The sequence below is a fragment of the Eptesicus fuscus genome, chromosome 10 (genome assembly GCF_027574615.1).
Source record: "Eptesicus fuscus isolate TK198812 chromosome 10, DD_ASM_mEF_20220401, whole genome shotgun sequence".
NCBI classification, from domain to species: domain Eukaryota; kingdom Metazoa; phylum Chordata; class Mammalia; order Chiroptera; family Vespertilionidae; genus Eptesicus; species Eptesicus fuscus.
Genome location: NC_072482.1, coordinates 58423675 through 58441824, shown reverse-complemented (window position 1 = coordinate 58441824; position 18150 = coordinate 58423675). Strand labels below are relative to the sequence as shown.

General features: G+C 38.3%; 1 protein-coding gene across 6 annotated transcripts in view; it reads left to right on the top strand.

Moving 5' to 3' along the window:
- ATG5 (autophagy related 5) overlaps positions 1 to 18150 on the top strand; it is a 122778-nt gene that overhangs the window by 89147 nt on the left and 15481 nt on the right. For all 6 annotated transcript variants that reach the window (XR_008557226.1, XM_008155212.3, XM_008155160.3 and 3 more), the window contains one exon: positions 12308 to 12425. Coding sequence is in view for 5 of the 6 variants with exons in the window: in XM_008155212.3 (XP_008153434.1) it covers positions 12308 to 12425 (118 nt within the window). In the remaining variant the exon portion in view is untranslated. The remainder of the gene's footprint in view (positions 1 to 12307; positions 12426 to 18150) is intronic.

Here is an 18150-nt window from a genome sequence, read left to right as displayed (position 1 = left end):
AGCAAAGTTATTTAAATTTCCAAATAAATTCTTTAAATTGCCATGATGCTATACAGTTTCTTAAAAAAACACACCTGTAATTATTTGAATTGATGAGAACAGGAGTATTTCTCTGATCCTTATTGTTTGGCGGCTCTTGACCTTCAAAAAATTTTTTAAGCATTATAAATTTTTAAACATAGATTATTTCCTAAAAAATTATGAAACCAACATGTATAATGAATAGTTGTAAATCAGACTATGATGAATCTAGCTACCAACCTAGAAGCACTCCCCCTATCACCCACATGAGCATTTTTACATATAGTTACTTAAAAAAAGTTTTTTTTTATTGATTTCAGAGAGGAAGGGAGAGGAGAGATAGAAACATCAATGGTCAGAGACAATCATTGACTGGCTGCCTCCTGCATGCCCCTAGCTGGGGATCGAACTCACAACCTGGGCATGTGCCCTGCCTGGGAATCGAACTGTGACCTCCTGGTTCATAGGTCAAGACTCAACCACTGAGCCACACTGGCCTGGCTACATTTACTTTTTAATAACAGCTTTATTAAGGTAGAAGTTAGATACCATAAAGTTCACCCCTTTAAAGGGTATTTTATTTATTTCTTTTTAGAATATTTAGAGTTGGTGCAACCATCAGTACCACATACAGTAGTCCTCATTTAATGTATTTGATAGGTTCTGTGACTTTAAGGGAAACAGTGTATAATGAAAACAGCTTTACCATAGGCTAATTGATATAAAGAAGAGTTAAGTTCATCCATAAATGTTATAATGAAACTAGAGGCCCAATGTACGAAATTCATGCAAGGGGCTCGGCCCTCGCAGCTTTGTCCAGAAGGTCGTCTGGAAGGACATCCGGAAGGTCGTTCGGCTATCCAGTCTAATTAGTATATTACGCTTTTATTATTATTACTAGCGTTCCCGTTGCAGGAAAATTCCTGCAATAGGATTTCCTGCTGCACTCTATCCTGCCTCCGCTCCGCCCTTGTCGCCCGCCCCACCTTCTCTGCCAGCCCGCCTGCTTTTCCCTTCACCCCTGGCCCTGACTTCTGACTTCGCTCCTCCCTTCTCCCCCTCCCCGCCCCCCGCCCGGCTTGCTTGCTTCTTCCAAGCTTTACTCCCTTCTGCAGCTCTTGGCTTCTTTCGATGCTGTCTTGATATGCAAATTAGCCGCCATCTTTGTTGGGGTAATTTGCATACTCGTCCTGATTGGTTGGTGGGTGTGGCTTGGCTGGTGGGCGTGGCTTGGGTGTAGCAAAGGTGCGGTCAATTTGCATATTTGTCTATTATTAGGTAGGATAGATGACGTTATTCAAGGACATGCTATAATTCCAGAACATTTTTGTCATCCCAAAAAGAAACTCCATACCCCATTAGCTATCACTCTCCATTTCCCCTTCCATCTAGCCCATGTCAACCACTAATCTACTTTCTATCTCTGTGAATTTGCTATTCTGAACAGTTCGTATAAAAGGAATCTTACAATATATGGCCTTTTAGGTCTTGCTTCTTTCACCTCCATTAAATTTCCATGGTTCATTGATGTAGCATATTTCAGTACATTCGTTTTTATGGCCAAGTAATATTCCATTGTATGGAGACATCACATTTCCATTTACCAATTAATTGATGGACATTAATATACAAATTTTTGTGTGGATATATATTTTATTTCTCTTGGGTATATACTTAAGAGTGGAATTTACTGGGTCATTCTAAAAAATAATTACTGTGTTTAATATTTCCAGGACTTGCTAGACTGTTTTCCAAAGTTTCTGCACCATTTTACATTCTCACCAGCAATGTATCAGGGTTCCAGTTTGTCTGCATTCTTGCCAATACTTACTTTGTATCATTTTAATTATAGCCATCCTAGTGGATATGAGGGGGCATATTATTTTGGTTTTGATTTGTACTTCCCTAATTACTAATTAAACATCTTTTTATGTGCTTACTGGCCATTTTTATATTATCTTAGGAGAAATATCTTTGAATTCTGTGTTCATATCTTTGAATTCTGTGTTCATTTTTTAAATTGCATTGTCTTTTTATTGTTGCATTGTAAGAGTTCTTTATATATTCTGGATAATAATCCCTTATCAGATATATGATTTGCAAATATTTTCTTCCAAACTGGATTTTCTGCTTTTCTTGATGATGTCCTTTGAAGTACAGAGGTTTTTAGTTTTTATGAAGTCCAGCTTTTTTATTGCTTCTGCTTTTGGGTTGTCATACCTAAGAAACCACTGCCAAATCCAAGGCCAATTATTTGTGTCAGAGACAATCCTTCCTGTATAATGCAAATAGTCATCACGCCATAATGGCTCAGACACTCAACACTGGGGAGAGAGGAATGGGGACCAGCCAGGCACAAATGAGCTCGAGAGAGAGGAATGGGGACCAGCCAGACTGTGGCCCGGGAGAGGGACAAGCCACCCGCCCTGCAGTCCCGGGTGCCAACAGCTGGGGTTGCAGCCCAGGAGAGGGACAAGCCGCCCGCCCAGTGGTCCTGGGCACCTGTGGCTGTGCCCTGGGCGAAGCTGGCCCAGGTCCTGGGTGCCTGCGCCCGGCCAGAGGGAGGGCAGCCCAGGTACCAGTTGCCTGCAACTGGCTGGAGGAGGGAATCCTGGATCCTGGTGCACGGGCGAGGCAGAGGCGGTTAAGGGGCGATCAGGCCAGCAGGGGAGCCGTTAGAGGCGATCAGGCCATCAGGGGATCAGTTAGGGGCAATCAGGCCGGTAGGGGAGCAGTTAGGGGCAATCAGGCAGGCAGACAGGCAAGTGGTTAGGAGCCAGCGGTCCCGGATTGTGAGAGGCAGTCGGACATCCTCCGAGGGGTCCCGGATTGGAGAGGATGCAGGCAGGTCTGAGGACCGCGCCCCCCCCCCCCCCCCCCCCGCACGAATTTCATGCACTGGGACTCTAGTTATCAATATTCTCATATTATGCACTTTATTTAGCATTCACCGTGAAACCCACAGACTGTGTTCAGAGAGCTGGAGATCATTGTAGAGCTTCCTAGATCCTAACCCAGGTTTAGAAGCACTTTCCTAGAGGATAAAACACTTGACTGGGCATCAAGAGAACAAAATTTCAAGCCTGAGGTCATAGACCTCTTTTACTCAAATGTTTCTTCTTGCTACTTTGATTTATTTGTACATTTTAAGTACTGCTTAATTATTTTATATGAGCATACTACAAAGAAAGAAGTCACCCATATATAAAAGTGTCCTTTCATTCTTCAGAAGAAAACAGTTTATTAATTGCATTACTTTTGTATTATCCTACCTTTTTAGTGTGGCTTTGGGAAAATTAACAAAGATATTTTAAAACTCTTATAGATGGTAAAATTTAAACTGATTCCCTTGGTATAATTTTGAAATCATTTTTTTAAAAATCCTTTTTGAAAAGCTTTAAAAGAAGTTAGATAATTATTACTAAAAACATCAATATCTAGCACTTTTATAAAAAGCTTTTCATTGGCTACTTTACTTTAAGCAATGTAAATTTTTTTATAATTTGCCTCAAAACAGCACCAAATTGATCTCATCGTGACCAAAAGAAAAATGGTGCTTCCCTGCAACACATGTTATTCCATGAAAGGATATGAAGAAGACACAGACTGTTGCCTGTATTTGAAGAAACTTTGCCTTAACTATTTATGTGACAAAATACATTGGCATTGTCTAGACAGAATTATAATAAATATAAGTTTAAGTAAGACAAAACATAAACTTTAAACCAGATGTATGGATATAATTCTGATGGTGTTTTCATTTAATCATAGTCTTAATTAGAACACTACTGCTTTGAGGATTAAGTGTCCCTGACTATAATAATGACAGCTTTTTAAATGTTAATTATTATTTTTTAGAATTGTTGGGAATATTAAAAGTGGACTTCAGGCTCTGGTAGCATAACTACAGAAAGTGCTTATTTTCAAGTCTCCTATTTCCCTACGTAGAGGATAAAAGTCGTCTGATTAAGTGGCACAGACTCCCCACCTCACTCCCCTCTGGTTCCCCACTTCCCACCACCAAAAAGACTGTTTACTGTAAAGGTCTAAAAGCATTCATTTGAAAATGGTCTGATCTTTTTATTTAATGATGTATTGTAATTGTGTATATTCTTAAGCTAATTTTAATATGAGGCTTCTTTTAAAAAGCATGTGATGCAAAATTTGACATGCATGAATATATCTTAGGCCAAATATGCATGTGACAGTTTGAAGCACATATCATGTGTCATTGTTCATAAAGTCTGGGAGCATATCCTGTGTAAACCCCTGTTTTTATTTGTGCCACATATTCTAATTAACAAGACTTCAAAGGGAACTGATGGTCAAATACCAGTTATTATTCATTCTTTGTTAGTGGTTCTATAGAGACTAAATAAATAGTGTTACCTTTGTTTCCACACTTACTAGTAACAGTGGTTTAAAAGGGAAGAATGAAAAGAACTAATCATTGTTAAGCACCTATTGCATAAAAAGTTCTGTGGATCTCATCTTATTTAATTATCATAGCAGTCATTTAAAGATATATATTATTCCCATTTTTCAAATTCAGAGACAGACTCCCAAAGATAAATGAGATTTGCCATCAGTACACAGTCAGTTGTGTTGTAAATTGGGATTTCAACCAAGCCTTTCCTAATCCCACTTTTCTTCCCTTATCCACTAATTTCTCATAGGTACCATTGTATTCCATCTGCTCCCCTTAGGAAAGGGGAGGATTGGTGCTGAACTATGCCTGAAGGGCCTATCTCTTTCTCTTTTTAAAAAATTTTATCTATTTCACATTGGAATCTTAAAGACCTTCTAGATTCCCTCCTTTGGTTCCATCCTCTCTTGAAACTCCCTACTGTTTTAATATATTACATTCTACCACACTTAGCATATTTTACTTTGTACCTACTAGTACATCTTCCACACTTAGAAAATGAAATTATGTAACCAGTTATGGTTTTTTTTTTTTTTTTGGGGGGGGGGGGGGGTTGTATTTTTGCTCTAGCTGCCAAAAGGTCCAGAATTAAATTTTGTGCTTTTAAGTTTTCTCTCATAGAGCTTTGTACATATTTCTGTACATATTACTGTATTATAATGATTTGTTTTTGTGTGCTTTATTTATCTTTGTATCCAATAGCATAGTGTTACCCTAGAAAGTGCTCAATAAATGTTTAATGAATGCAGATTTATGATATAATTTACCCGTGCCCTCTCTGCTCATGCGTCAGAGGCCCTGAACCAGGGTACTACTATTGGGATAATTTTTGTTTTTTAATGGCTGAATTCTGAGGGCCTAGATCTGGGCTGTTTGGGGAACGGGAGGCAGCCTTAAGGACTGTGCCTAGTTGCAAAGACCACCAGGCTTGGCTGGACTAGGCAAGAATTTAAGCATATGAAATCAGCCCTAACCCAAAATAGGAAGTAGCAAGTGAACCTAAGAGGTGAAGCCAGATATGAGAGCTGGAGTGCTGCCAAGAGAGTGGGGACCATAGTCAGGAAAGTACGATGTGGTCAGAAACTGGGAGGTTTGAGAACAGGCTAGGAAGCAGAAAGAATTTGAAAGGATATGGTGCTGGATGGGGGCTGTGAACACTTATAGAGAAGGACTTAACTTTTTGAGGGGGGGTGTTAATCCTCACTGGAGAATATTTTTTCCATTGATTTTTTTTTTAAAGAGGGGGCAGAGGGAGAGAATAGAGAGAGAAACACAGATGTGAGAGAACCACATCAATTGGTTGTCTGCAACCCAGCTACCTGCCTTGACCAGAATTGCTGACACTAACCACTGAGCAACACCAGCCAGGGCAGAGAGGGACTAAATTTTAAGTTGCTAGGTTAAAGGAGTTACTTAGGGCTGGTCAGAGAGTTTTGTGAGGGCAGAAACTCGACTCATTTTTCTCCAAGTATCTCTAACAAGTACTTGAGACAATAAAAGAGATGGATTAAAATAAGAATGAACAAATAAATGAATCAATGAAGCAAATCTATTTTCAGGTCACCTCATTTATCCACATCTCTTTTATCTCTTCTCTCCATTTTCTTTGCCACCATACAAGTTCATATCCTCATTATTTCTCAAACAAACCAAAGGGACTCCCCAATTCTCCAGTCTCTCCCCAATTCCAATTAATATTATAGGTGCAATAGGATTAGTCCTTTAAAAATTTTTTTTCAATTTGTTGAAACAAAACGAGTTCACCCATCCCTTCCCAACCACCGTTCTGTTGTCGATATCTATGACCTTGGTTGTTTTTTTTGCTTCATTTTTAGATTCCACATATAAGGGAGAGGGTAATTCTATCCAAGCTGCATATGTGTTAATCGTTTTTGTTATCTGCATGCTTTTGTTATAAGAAATCTCAAAAATAATATTTAGCATATGCAGGAAATAAATACAATATTCTTCATTGCAATTTACTTGTTTTTATATCCTTACAATTGATGCCTGTCACCACTATTAATCAGCAACTATGTGATTCTCAAAAGTATTGTGGTTTTGTTTTCTTGAACTAAGGATCTAAAGAAAGGTTTATTGGTATTCATCATTGTCACCATTTTGGTGTTAATGAAGCTTTTACTACTTATTATGATTCGGGGTCGACAGTGCCCCAGCAACAACATAACCCATGGCCAAAGGTGGAATCGTGTGGCCCCACGAGGAATCGGGCTCCCTCCTCTCTGATTTCAGGGTGCATCACCCAAGAACTGCCGCTGCCAAGTCACTGCAGTTTGGCAGCCCCTGCATTGAGTGTCTGCCCCCTGGTGGTCAGTGCATTGAGTGTCTGCCCCCTGGTGGTCAGTGCGCTCCCACAAGGGGAGCACCACTTAGTCAGAAGCTGGGCTCACGGCTGGCGAGTGCAGTGAGCGTAGTGGCAGTGGTGGGAGCCTCTCCCTCCTGGGCTGTAGGCAGGCGGTAAGGAGCAAGGGGTCCCAGACTGTGAGAGGGATGTCTGACTGTTGGCTTAGGCCCAATTCCCAGGGCGGATAGGGCCTAAGCCGGCAGGCAGACATCCCCTGAGGGGTCCCGGACTGCGAAAGGGCGCAGGCTGGGCTGAGGGACACCTTCTCTCTCTCCCCTCCCCCCCCCCATTGCACCGGGCCTCTAGTTATATACTATTTTATTATAGCTTATCCATTTCACAATTTTGTTACTAAGTAGAGGGCGACTGAATCTTGAAAAGATTTCTTTGACTTTGCTGAAAACTTTATTATTTTCAGATCAGACTATGAATGATGCATTTTAGGTTTTGTTGTGTATGTTGTTTTTTCTACTGGGGGTACAGTCCTGCCCCTCCTTTTTCACTGACTCAGTCCCAGATGTCATCACATAGGCTTGCACTATTCAAACAGCCTCTCGCTGGTCATCCTGATGTTACCTCTTAACCAAGTCATTGTACACAGTGCTGCTTTCCATTAGCCTTTAGGAAAAGCCTCTTTCATCACTTCACTTCCTTTGCTAAAAAGTCTTAAAAGCCTCTTCATTGCTTGGATGATAGAAAGCCCTAAATGAGTGGTGGCTATTTCAAATTATTACTTCAGTCCCCTATTCATTTTTTTCTTCTCTGAAATCACCTAACCTTTATTATCTTCACATAGTTAATCCTTGATTGGGCACAATATTGTTCTCACTTTCATCTTGTGTGAAAAGTATGAGCTTCCTAAATTGAAGGATATCAGTCATACTTTAAAAAAATAGAGTTCAATTATTGCAGTGAATTGTATTATATTCAATGCATATTATCAAGGTTTTTGTTTTCTAAAATTTTTTTTCATACTTGCCTCAAACACATAACTGTATTATGGGAACATTATTTTTAACATTATGTACCCACTGAATGCACAATGTGAAGTTGCAAAAGGCAGCTCACATGTTTGTACCACATTTCTTTTTTGCTATATTTTAGTTTATGTCTGCATTTAAAACCACATTGTTTTTTACCAAATCTGTAACAGTTATGTCAAAGAAATTGAGGTATACCTCTGTGATAAAAGAAAACAAAACAAAACAAAATTATCCTTTTTAAAAATATATTTTTATTGATTTCAGAGAGGAAGGGAGAGGGAGAGATAGAAACATCAATGATGAGAATCATTGGTCAGCTGCCTCCTGCACGCCCCCTACTGGATTGAACCCGCAACCCGGGCATGTGCCGTTGACTGGAATCGAACCCAGAACCCTTTGGTCTGCAGGCTGATGCTCTATCCACTGAGTCAAACCAGCTAGGGCAACAAAATTTTCTTTTCTTTTCTTTTAAATTTAATAAATCTTTATTGTTCAGATTATTACAACTGTTTCTCCTCTCCCCCCCCCATAGCTCCCCTCCACCTGGTTCCCACCCCACCCTCTGCCCTTACTTCCCCCCCACTGTCCTCATCCATAGGTGTACGATTTTTGACCAATCTCTTCATGTACCCCACACACAGACACCCCTTTCCCCCTGAGAATTATCAATCCATTCCCATTCTATGCCCCTGATTCTATTATATTCACCAGTTTATTCTGTTCCTCAGATTTTTAATTCACTTGACTTTTAGATTCACTTGTTGATAGATATGTATTTGTTGTTCATAATTTTTATCTTTACTTTTTTCTTCTTTCTCCTCTTTTTAAAGAATACCTTTCAGCATTTCATATAATACTGGTTTGGCGGTGATGAACTTCTTTAGCTTTTTCTTGTCTGTGAAGCTCTTTATCTGCCCTTCAATTCTGAATGATAACTTTGCTGGGTAGAGTAATCTTGGTTGTAGGTTCTTGCTATTCATCACTTTGAATATTTCTTGCCACTCCCATCTGGCCTGCAGAGTTTCTGTTGAGAAATCAGCTGATAATCGTATGGGTGCTCCCTTGTCGGTAACTGTTTTTTCTTGCTGCTTGTAAGATTCTCTCTTTGTCTTTTGCCCTTGGCATTTTAATTATGATGTGTCTTGGTGTGGTCCTCTTTGGATTCCTTTTGTTTGGGGTTCTGTGCACTTCCTGGACTTGTAAGTCTATTTCTTTCACCTGGTGGGGGAAGTTTTCTATCATTATTTCTTCAAATAGGTTTTCAATGTCTTGCTCTCTCTCTCTTCTTCTAGCACCCCCATAATTCTGATGTTGATACGCTTGAAGTTGTCCCAGAGGCTCTTTATACTATCTTCAACTTTCTGGATTCTCTTCTCTTCTTGCTTCTCTGGAGGAGTGTCCTTTGCCTCTTTGTATTCCAAATATTTGACTTGATTCTTGCATTCCCCTAGTCTGCTGTTGGGTCTCTGTATAATATTTTTTATTTCAGTCAGTGTATGTTTAATTTCTAGTTGGTCCTTTTTCATATCCTCAAGGGTCTCGTTAAATTTATCGGCCTTTTCCAGGAAATTCTTGAAAAACCTTATAACCGTGGTTTTGAACTCTATATCCAGTCGTTTGTTCTCCTCCATTTCTTTCGTTTGTGATCTGTTTCCTTGTCTCCTCATTTTCGCTGCTTCCCTGAGTTGGTAGGGTGGCTTTGTGTGCTTAGGTGTCCTATATGGTTCAATAGGTCAGCCTCCCAGTCACCTGAGGTGGACACTCTTGGTGCACCCCTTTGTGGACTGTGTGTACAGCCTTGTTGTAGTTAAGTCTTGATTGTTGTTGGTGCCACTGGGAGGAATTGACCTCCAGGCCAATTGGCTTTGAGGACCCGCTGTGTCTATAACGGAAGAATTGCTGTGGAGGAGACATGTTTATGGGGCAGGACTTGTTCTAGTGGGGCTTTGGTGCTCACTGAGTCTGCCTCTTGAATGTGTCCCTTGTGAGAGTAGTTGAAATCTGGGTGTCGTCTCACACTGACCACTAGATACACTAGTTTCTGGATCTCCAATGGGGTGCAGGTCAGCTACTGTCTGAGGCCACCCAGCAGGAGCACAGCAAGTGCTCTTTGCTTGGGATTTGGAGGTTTTGGAGCTGTCTGACTGGAGCTGCAGTTTATTTGGTTAAGCTTCGACAGTGCAGGCCATTTATATGCAAAAGCCGCTGCGCGGAGCTTGGGTGTGTTTGTAGATTGTGCGGGGCGGGCTCTCAGAGCGTCACTAGGCTAGGGCGTGGCAAACAGCAATGGCTGCTAGTCTGCCTTCTCTGCCTTTCTGCATTTCCATACCCCCCCCCCCCCCGCATCCTGCGCTCCAGCGCAAAAAACAATGATTGCTGGGTGCGCCTCTGCAAGAAAGTCGCCCTCACTTTCCGACCCGATGACCGACAGTCCAGCTTCTCCCCGTAGGCGTCTCCCCAGAAACTGGATTTCAGAGTAATCAGGAGCTTGTTTCCCTTCGGGTTGAAAAAAAGCAGTGCACCCAGTCGCCCACCACCAGCCCGATTCGCGTGCCTCCGTACCTTAGCTTTTCAGCGCTTGTGCTCTTTTCTCCTTCCTTCCAGCTGTAGAACTTCCACTCATCCAGCTTTCCTGTGGTTCTGGGTGATAGACGTTTTGTCTTTTAGTTGTAGTTTTGAAATTGTTGTGCGAGGCGGAAGTTTAGGAGTTTACCTTTGCCGCCATCTTCCAAAATTTTCTTTAATGGCTAGATGGTTGAGATCATTTTTTTATAAAATACTAGAGGCCCAGTGCACGGATTCGTGCACCAGTGGGGTCACTTAATTGTGCCCTCTCGCAACCCGGGACCCCTTGGGGGATGTCGGAGAACCAGTTTAGGCCTAGTCCCCGCAGGGCAGGCTGAAGGACCCCACTGGTGCATGAATTCGTGCACCAGGCCTCTAGTATGTATATAAGATCTTTGGTTAATCTTTTCCCCCCTTCTCCCCTTCCTTCTGAGATTCATCAGTCTGTTTCATGCTTCCATGCCTGTGCATTTAGTGTCTGCCCTCTGGTGGTCATTGCACTTCATAGCTACTGGCCAGTCAGCTGGTTGGCTGGTCGCTTGGGTTTTTATATATATAAAGGCATTACTCTGTACTTTTAGGTTTCTGTAATTTTTCACACCACAAATTTTAAAATAAAAACTACCAGCTTAACACATTGCAGACCAGTAGTTTTATTTCTAGCTTTACCCAGTGGCCAGATAAGTTGGTATTGAACGAGTACAAAAAACATTTTACATAAATGTTAAAGGCACGCCTTAAAATTAAATACCCATTGCATTTTGAAGTTATTTATTACATGTTCTTTCAAGCTAATATCTTTTTAAAGTATGATACTTTGTAAAACACTGAGTAATGTGAAAACACGATAATTCTTGTGATCTGTCCGCAATGTGTTAAAATAAGATAAAATAACAAGGAGAGGAGGTTATTTTTATTCTCTTTATCATATATTTATTTATTAACTTACTCTGTGCTTGGCACAATTCTTTAATTATTTCTACACAAATTTAAGAAATAGGGAATGGCCTGACTGTCGTGGCTCAGTGGTTGAACGTCGACCTATGAACCAGGAGGTCATGGTTTGGATTACTGGTCAGGGCACATGTCCAGGTTTCAGGCTTGATCCCCAGTGTGGGGCATGCAGAAGGCAGCCAATCAGTAATTCTCTCTCATCCTTGATGTTTCTATCTGTCTCTCCTTCTCCCTTCTTCTCTGAAATCAATAAAAATACATATTTTTAAAAAAGAAATAGGGCATGTCCCAAATTTCTGAAGAAACTGGGTGCAAGATCATAGAGCTCATAAACAATACTTCAGTTAGTAGACTGGCTGATTCCAGAGTTTCTGCACTCTGTGTCATGATGAAGTTTTCATCATCTTTGACATGCTCCTATAGAGGTAGTTTAGGAAAATGAAAATTATAAAAGTGGGTAAACATTAAAATCAATTAGCAATAAGTTATGACATAGTGCTAATAACTGTTGCTGTATTGACTATTTTGAAAAAAAATTTTAACATATAGAGAAGTTAAAATTGTCTAATGTTCATTCCTCATTTCCCAAGTTATTTCAAAAAAATCTTTTATAGCTGATTTTTAAATTTTTCTTCTCCAATCCAGTATTCAGTCAAGGTTTATCTTTTGTATTTAATTGTTATATCTTGTCAGTCTTTTTTAATGTTTTTGCATTGTTTTTGTTTTATTTTTTATTGCCTCTGAAAACTTTTTGAGGCATCTAGGCCAGTTGTAGAGCATTGCAAATTCTGGGTTTGATTGTTTCCTCATTGCTAGATTTACTTGACTTTATGTTAAGCATTCTGGGCAATAATAACACATTGATGATGTATATTTCTGATTGCACTATATCCAAAGGAATCTAATGCAAGCTTTAAATTTCTGATCTATTAATTTGTTATTTGTAGCAACAAAGACTTAATTGTTTGAATTCTTTCTTCATTTTTCAAATAGACAACGACTGAACGACCTTTCATTCAGAAGCTTTTTCGTCCTGTGGCTACTGATGGACAATTGCATACTTTAGGAGATCTCCTCAAAGAAGTCTGTCCTTCTGCGATTGCTCCTGAAGGTAATATAATTAGCAGTAGTGAAACATTTCTTTCATTTCTCTTTGTTCCTAAGGTAACGTAAGTATTCTGCAGTTATAACTTTTACTAATTACTTCAGGAAGAAAAAAATTTTTTAAGTATGTTTTTAAGAGAGAGAGGAAGGGAGAGAGAGAGAGAGATGGAAACATTAATGACATCATCAATTGGCTGTGCTCCCATGGCCTCTACCCTCACCCCCCTTACCCTCAGGGGATCGAGCCCATAACCCTGGCATGTGCCCTGATCAGGAATTGAACCAGTGATCTCTTGGTTTCTGGGTGGAAGCTCAACCACTGACCCACGCCAGCTGGGCCAGAAGAAATTTTCATTATCTTATAGGGAAAAGTCTTTTGAAACAGAAGCACTTAATATTGAATCTATTTTATAAATTACTGGCACTAACAAAATAAGGAATTGACTCTCTTTGACAAAATAAAATACATTGTTCTTAAACTGTCTTTTTATCTCATCTTTGGTTTCCTGGTCCTCTCATTTGTAAATTCAGTCTGATAAATATTTTTAATCTTCTACTGTGTTTCTTCATTCTAAAAGAATAAGAGGTAGTAAAATAAAATATCTTACCTTTGTTTTTCTTAATTAAATATGCCTGCCTTTTCTGGCATTCTTGTGTGTATCTAGCACTTCTAAATTGCACAAAGTTTCAATGGGGGGAGGGGACAAGGGGACATCTAAAATACCAACAGAGATTGATTTTTTAAAAAATTTATTGACCAGTACTCAGAATTATTGAAATTGAACAGGTTTTATTGGTTAAAGAGTTTATAAATGTATTATTAGGTCTTGCTGTCATTTGTCATGAGTGTACCATATAGTCAAAGTTTTTGATGGTGCCTTGCACACCCTCATATTTCTAATGCTGGGTTAAGTGTTTACTCAAAATTTAAATTACTGAATTCTTTTTTTGTGTCATTACCTGAAACAGTATTTACGATAATTAAATCATAGCATAATTGACATTAGGTTGACCATAATACTGTCTTCCAGTCTTAATCTACTTTCGTTACTGTGTAATTTTAGTTTTCAGTAAGAGTTTCAATTAAATAGTTTCTTGGCAATTTAATGATTTTTATTTTTAGTAAATTTATTGAGTTGTTCATTCATCACTGCCATCTAGTTTTAGAACATACCGATCAACTCAATAATTTAGTTTTGCTTGTTGGCAGCTAATCTGTGCTCTCACTGTCAATTGTCGGAAACTATTGGTCTGCTTCCTGTCTCTGAAATTTGCCTCTTTTGGATATTTCACACATATGGAATCATACAAAATTGTGATTGGTTTATTTCACTTAGCGTAAGTTTTTGGTTTCATCCCATTTGTGGTGTGATTCAGAAGTTCCTTTTTTTGATTGCCGTCTAAGTAGTCCATTGGGAATATATACTATATTTTATTTATTCATTCACCAATGGGTGGGCATTTAGATTGTTTCAACCTTTTTACTTTTTAAATGTACATATACATATATATTGATTGATTGATTTCAGAGAGGAAGGGAGAGGGATAGAATCATTCATTGGCTGCCTCCTGCACACCCCCCCACTGGGGATTGAACCCACAACCTGGGCATATGCCCTTACCGGGAATCAAACCATGACCTCCTGGTTCATAGGTCAACTCTCAACCACTGAGCCACACTGGCCAGGCTCCACCTTTTCACTTTTTTTTTTCTTCCCTTTTATTCTCTTTTTGTTTTCTACCACCTTTTCACCTTTATGAACAATGCTGCTGTGAACGTTTGCATACAGATCACTGTGTGGACATGTTTTCACCTTTCTTGGATAGATTGATTCCTAGGAGTGGAATGGTTGGGTAGTATGGTACATTTATGTTAAACTTTTTAAGAAACTGCTAAACTTTTCCAAATTGGCTGCACCATTTTACAGTCATGCCAGCAATGTTTGGGAGTTCCAGTTTCTTTATATTCTCACTAGCTTATACTTTTTGTCTTATTATAGCCATCCTAGTGCTTTTGTAGTGGTGTATCATGATGGTTTTAGTTTTTACTTTCCTAATAACGAAGTTGAGTGTGTTTTCATGTACTAGACATCTGTAATGAGATATCTATTCACACCTTTTCATCAAATTTTATAGATTATTTGTCTTCTTATTACTGAATTTTGAGTTATTTATATATTCTGGATATAAGTCCTTATCAGATATGATTTGTAATTTTTTCCTAGTCTGGGTCTGGTTTTTTAAATTTTCTTTAAAAGAGTAAAATATTTAAATTTGATGAACTCCTATTATCAAGGCTTTTATGTATTGTATTCCGTTAATAATTTAAAAATCATTTTCTGATAGAAAATATATTTATGTAGTTCTAAAATCAAAATGTACTTAAAGGAATTTAGAGTAAAGTTTCTTTTCAACTTTTATTCACCAAATCCTAATACAGTTCCCCTCTACAGAGACAACCAATATTGCTATTTTCCTCTATGTTCTTACAGGGATAATTAGACTTTTTTTTGTTTTTGAAGTCAAGTTACAGAAATTTTGATTGGGGTATTCTCTGTAACTGTTATTGATTTAGGACTACTTACTGTTCCAGTTTATTTTCTCCATGCTGTAAGGATTTAAACATACCACACACACACACAAACAACAATCCCTATTTCCTGTCTGTTTTGCTACTTTCTTGAAGATCTGAGAATATAGACTAGTTTTTCCATTTGAAGTATGATTAAGAGATTAATCATTTTTATTGCTAACAGAGATGGGATGTGAACCTCATACCTCACTGCAAGCATTGACTTTCATTTATTCGTTTCACTGCACTGTATATTTTTATTCTTTTTCTTGAGTACTTCGTAGTATTTTAAAGAACATTGAAAAATGCCTTCATTAATTAAGAGTAATTAAAATGTAAGTTATAGCTTAATATTCAAATGGCTACCTTATTTTTCTTATATTTTTTGACAGTCTACTCTCAAAACATTATGTCATTTAAAATAATACATCTTTATAAGATCCGTGATTATTGAATGAGAACATCACAATGAAACTAAAACTTTGGAGGGAAATTGTTCTGCTGTAATGATCTATCCCCCAACCAGCAGCACACTTGTCAACAAATACACAGAATGCTGCAGGAAAACTTACTAGAAAAGAGCAGGAAGAAATTGGTTTGGTGTTAATTTTGTGTTTGACATCTTTAAAGAACCTTAGAGTTATCTGTTCATTCTCTTATTTTAGATGATTTGCTGTTAGTTTCTTTCTACTTAATTGCAGAACTAGGTTTAGAACTCAGGTCATCTCCATCTCCTGGTTCATTGTTTTTTTTCCACTTTACTATGCTACCGTTTATTTTCATTTTCACTTTTTAACTTTTTTGTTTAGTTTAAAATAACATTTTGAAATGTTTGCTTTTTCCTGTCTTTTTATTCTGTTTTGTGTCTAGTACCTAATCTCACCTATGTGCTGTTCTCTCTTAAAATATTTCCTGGTATGATCTTAAGAACCTGAACTTCTATATCGATTTTGTTCATTTTGTTATTTTAGAGTTCCTGTATGATTTTAACAACTCTTGTTGAATTGATTAAAATGGTGTCTGTGGCATTCAGACATTTAAATGAAAAGTGATCACATGCTTTGAGCTGACAAAACGCACCTTTGTGCTGTTTTGCCATCCTACATCCAGGTCACAATACATGCAAGGTTAGCACAGCTCTGTACAAGAATGGCACACAAGTTTGGGAGGCCTTTTATTCTTTTAAATATTTATTCTCTTCTAAATTTTTAGCATGTCCTACAAGTACACCTGTTCCTAAAGAATACACAGTATGACTTCCCATGCATATTTTTTGAAGGGGAGTGGTGAGGTAGCCATTCATAACTTTAACCCACAAACCTGCTTCTTAGGTGATTTCAGTTGCGATAGGTGGATATCTTTGTGTGACAGTCTTCTTCACACCCAAATTGTTACATGCTTATATTGGTGGGAAACATACATATGCATGCAAGCACGCACACACGCCATACAGACATAATTGAAATGCTATAAATAGCACCTATACTTTTGAGGTACGTTTGATTGTTTCATACTAGGCGGAGGCCACATTCTAATACAAGTATTTTTGGAAAAAACTTTTATTTGCCTCTTTCTTTTGTCACCTCATATTGGAAAATAATGGTCATTTCAGGATCTGTGGGGAATATTTAAAACAGGTCACTATTTCAGTCAAGAATTGTTTACTGTCTGGTTCAGTATGCCTGTGGCATTGTTAAACGTGAAGCATTTTGAAACATCTGCACCCAACTTAGGTTGAAAGCGAAAGACTTTAAGATTGGGTGTGTTTGGATAAGAACTGACTATCGTCACATGATAGAGAAAGTACTTCATAAAACTTATGTGGCACCATTGTCTACTCCTTTAAGAAATGATTCATGCATGAAAGAATTTTGCCTTTATTTCATCACATGAAGGTAGAATATACTAATAATTATGAAGACGTGCTTTTAGGTCATTGTTCGTGTAGAATAACTAATGATGCTTTGTGAGTTTCTTTTTGTTGTTTTTAAGTGACTAGAGGAGTTAGCCAAGTTAGAGGTAACAGGAAGTAATCAAAGGTGAGCTCAGGTAAATTTTTTCTGTGGTGTCAGCTTTAGTTAAAATGGCTCAGAGCTAAGCTTCTGTATGAGACCTGAAGTGAATTTTTTTCTTTGTTCATTAACATTAAAAACAACAACATATCAACAAAAAACAGCAAAAGTTAAAGCCCGTAGCTTTTATTCTTTTACTTGGGAGAATACAGGACACCTGTAAGCTTTGCCCAATCATATTTCATTTCCCAGTTTTCTAATTATAATATATAAAAACCTAGGAGGTTAGGCTTAAGAGAATAAAAATGTCTGTCCATGCTTTGGTAATCCTCTTTAACAGTTGGGCTGTTTCAGTTCTGAATTCATGTGGATATTTTACAAATGGGTTGTATGTATAAGGAAAAGCTTACATTCCATGGCAAATTAATAAGGATTCCCTGCATAACTCTTACTGACAATTATAATCCTGTAGCCTCTTGCCTTTTTTTCATTTTCATTTCTGCCCTCCTACCTGGGAACTTAATTTACCTTGAGGCCCTTCCCAACCATTTTAATTTTTGGTTTCCAATTGGAGTTGTAAATTTCATTATTCATCATTAAATTTCTTTGCATTATGCTGTCTTCTGGCACTGGGGATATTAAGATGTGTAAGACATAGTCCCTACTTTTAAGAAACTTTGGTCCAGTTGGAGTAGACAGAAAGGTATACAGATGTGGTGAATACAGTACTAAAGATATGCAAAGAATAGTAGGAAGCACCTAGAATCGCTGTTTTATCCATTCTGGAAAAGTGGTGAAAACTGAGATAAGTCTGAAAAGATGCGCAGAAATTAGATGAAAAGGAGGAACCAGCTCATTAAACCAAATGACCACTGTAGAGGTGGAATCCTTCACCAGCTACCCAAGAGCTGGTTAAGGGGTAATATTTGGTCTAAATGGTCTCTATTTGTTGAGGACTAGCCATAGTTTTCTACTTGTCTCCTGTAAATATGAAGATAATTTTCAGTGAGATCAGTAATGTGGGGAAATTACTGAGGAACTAAGTGACTTAAATTAGATCTATTTTTTTTTTTTTGCCTAATTAGTACATTGGAAGATAATTTTAACAACTTTAGGCTAAGAGAGTCGTAATATCCCACTTAGGCATT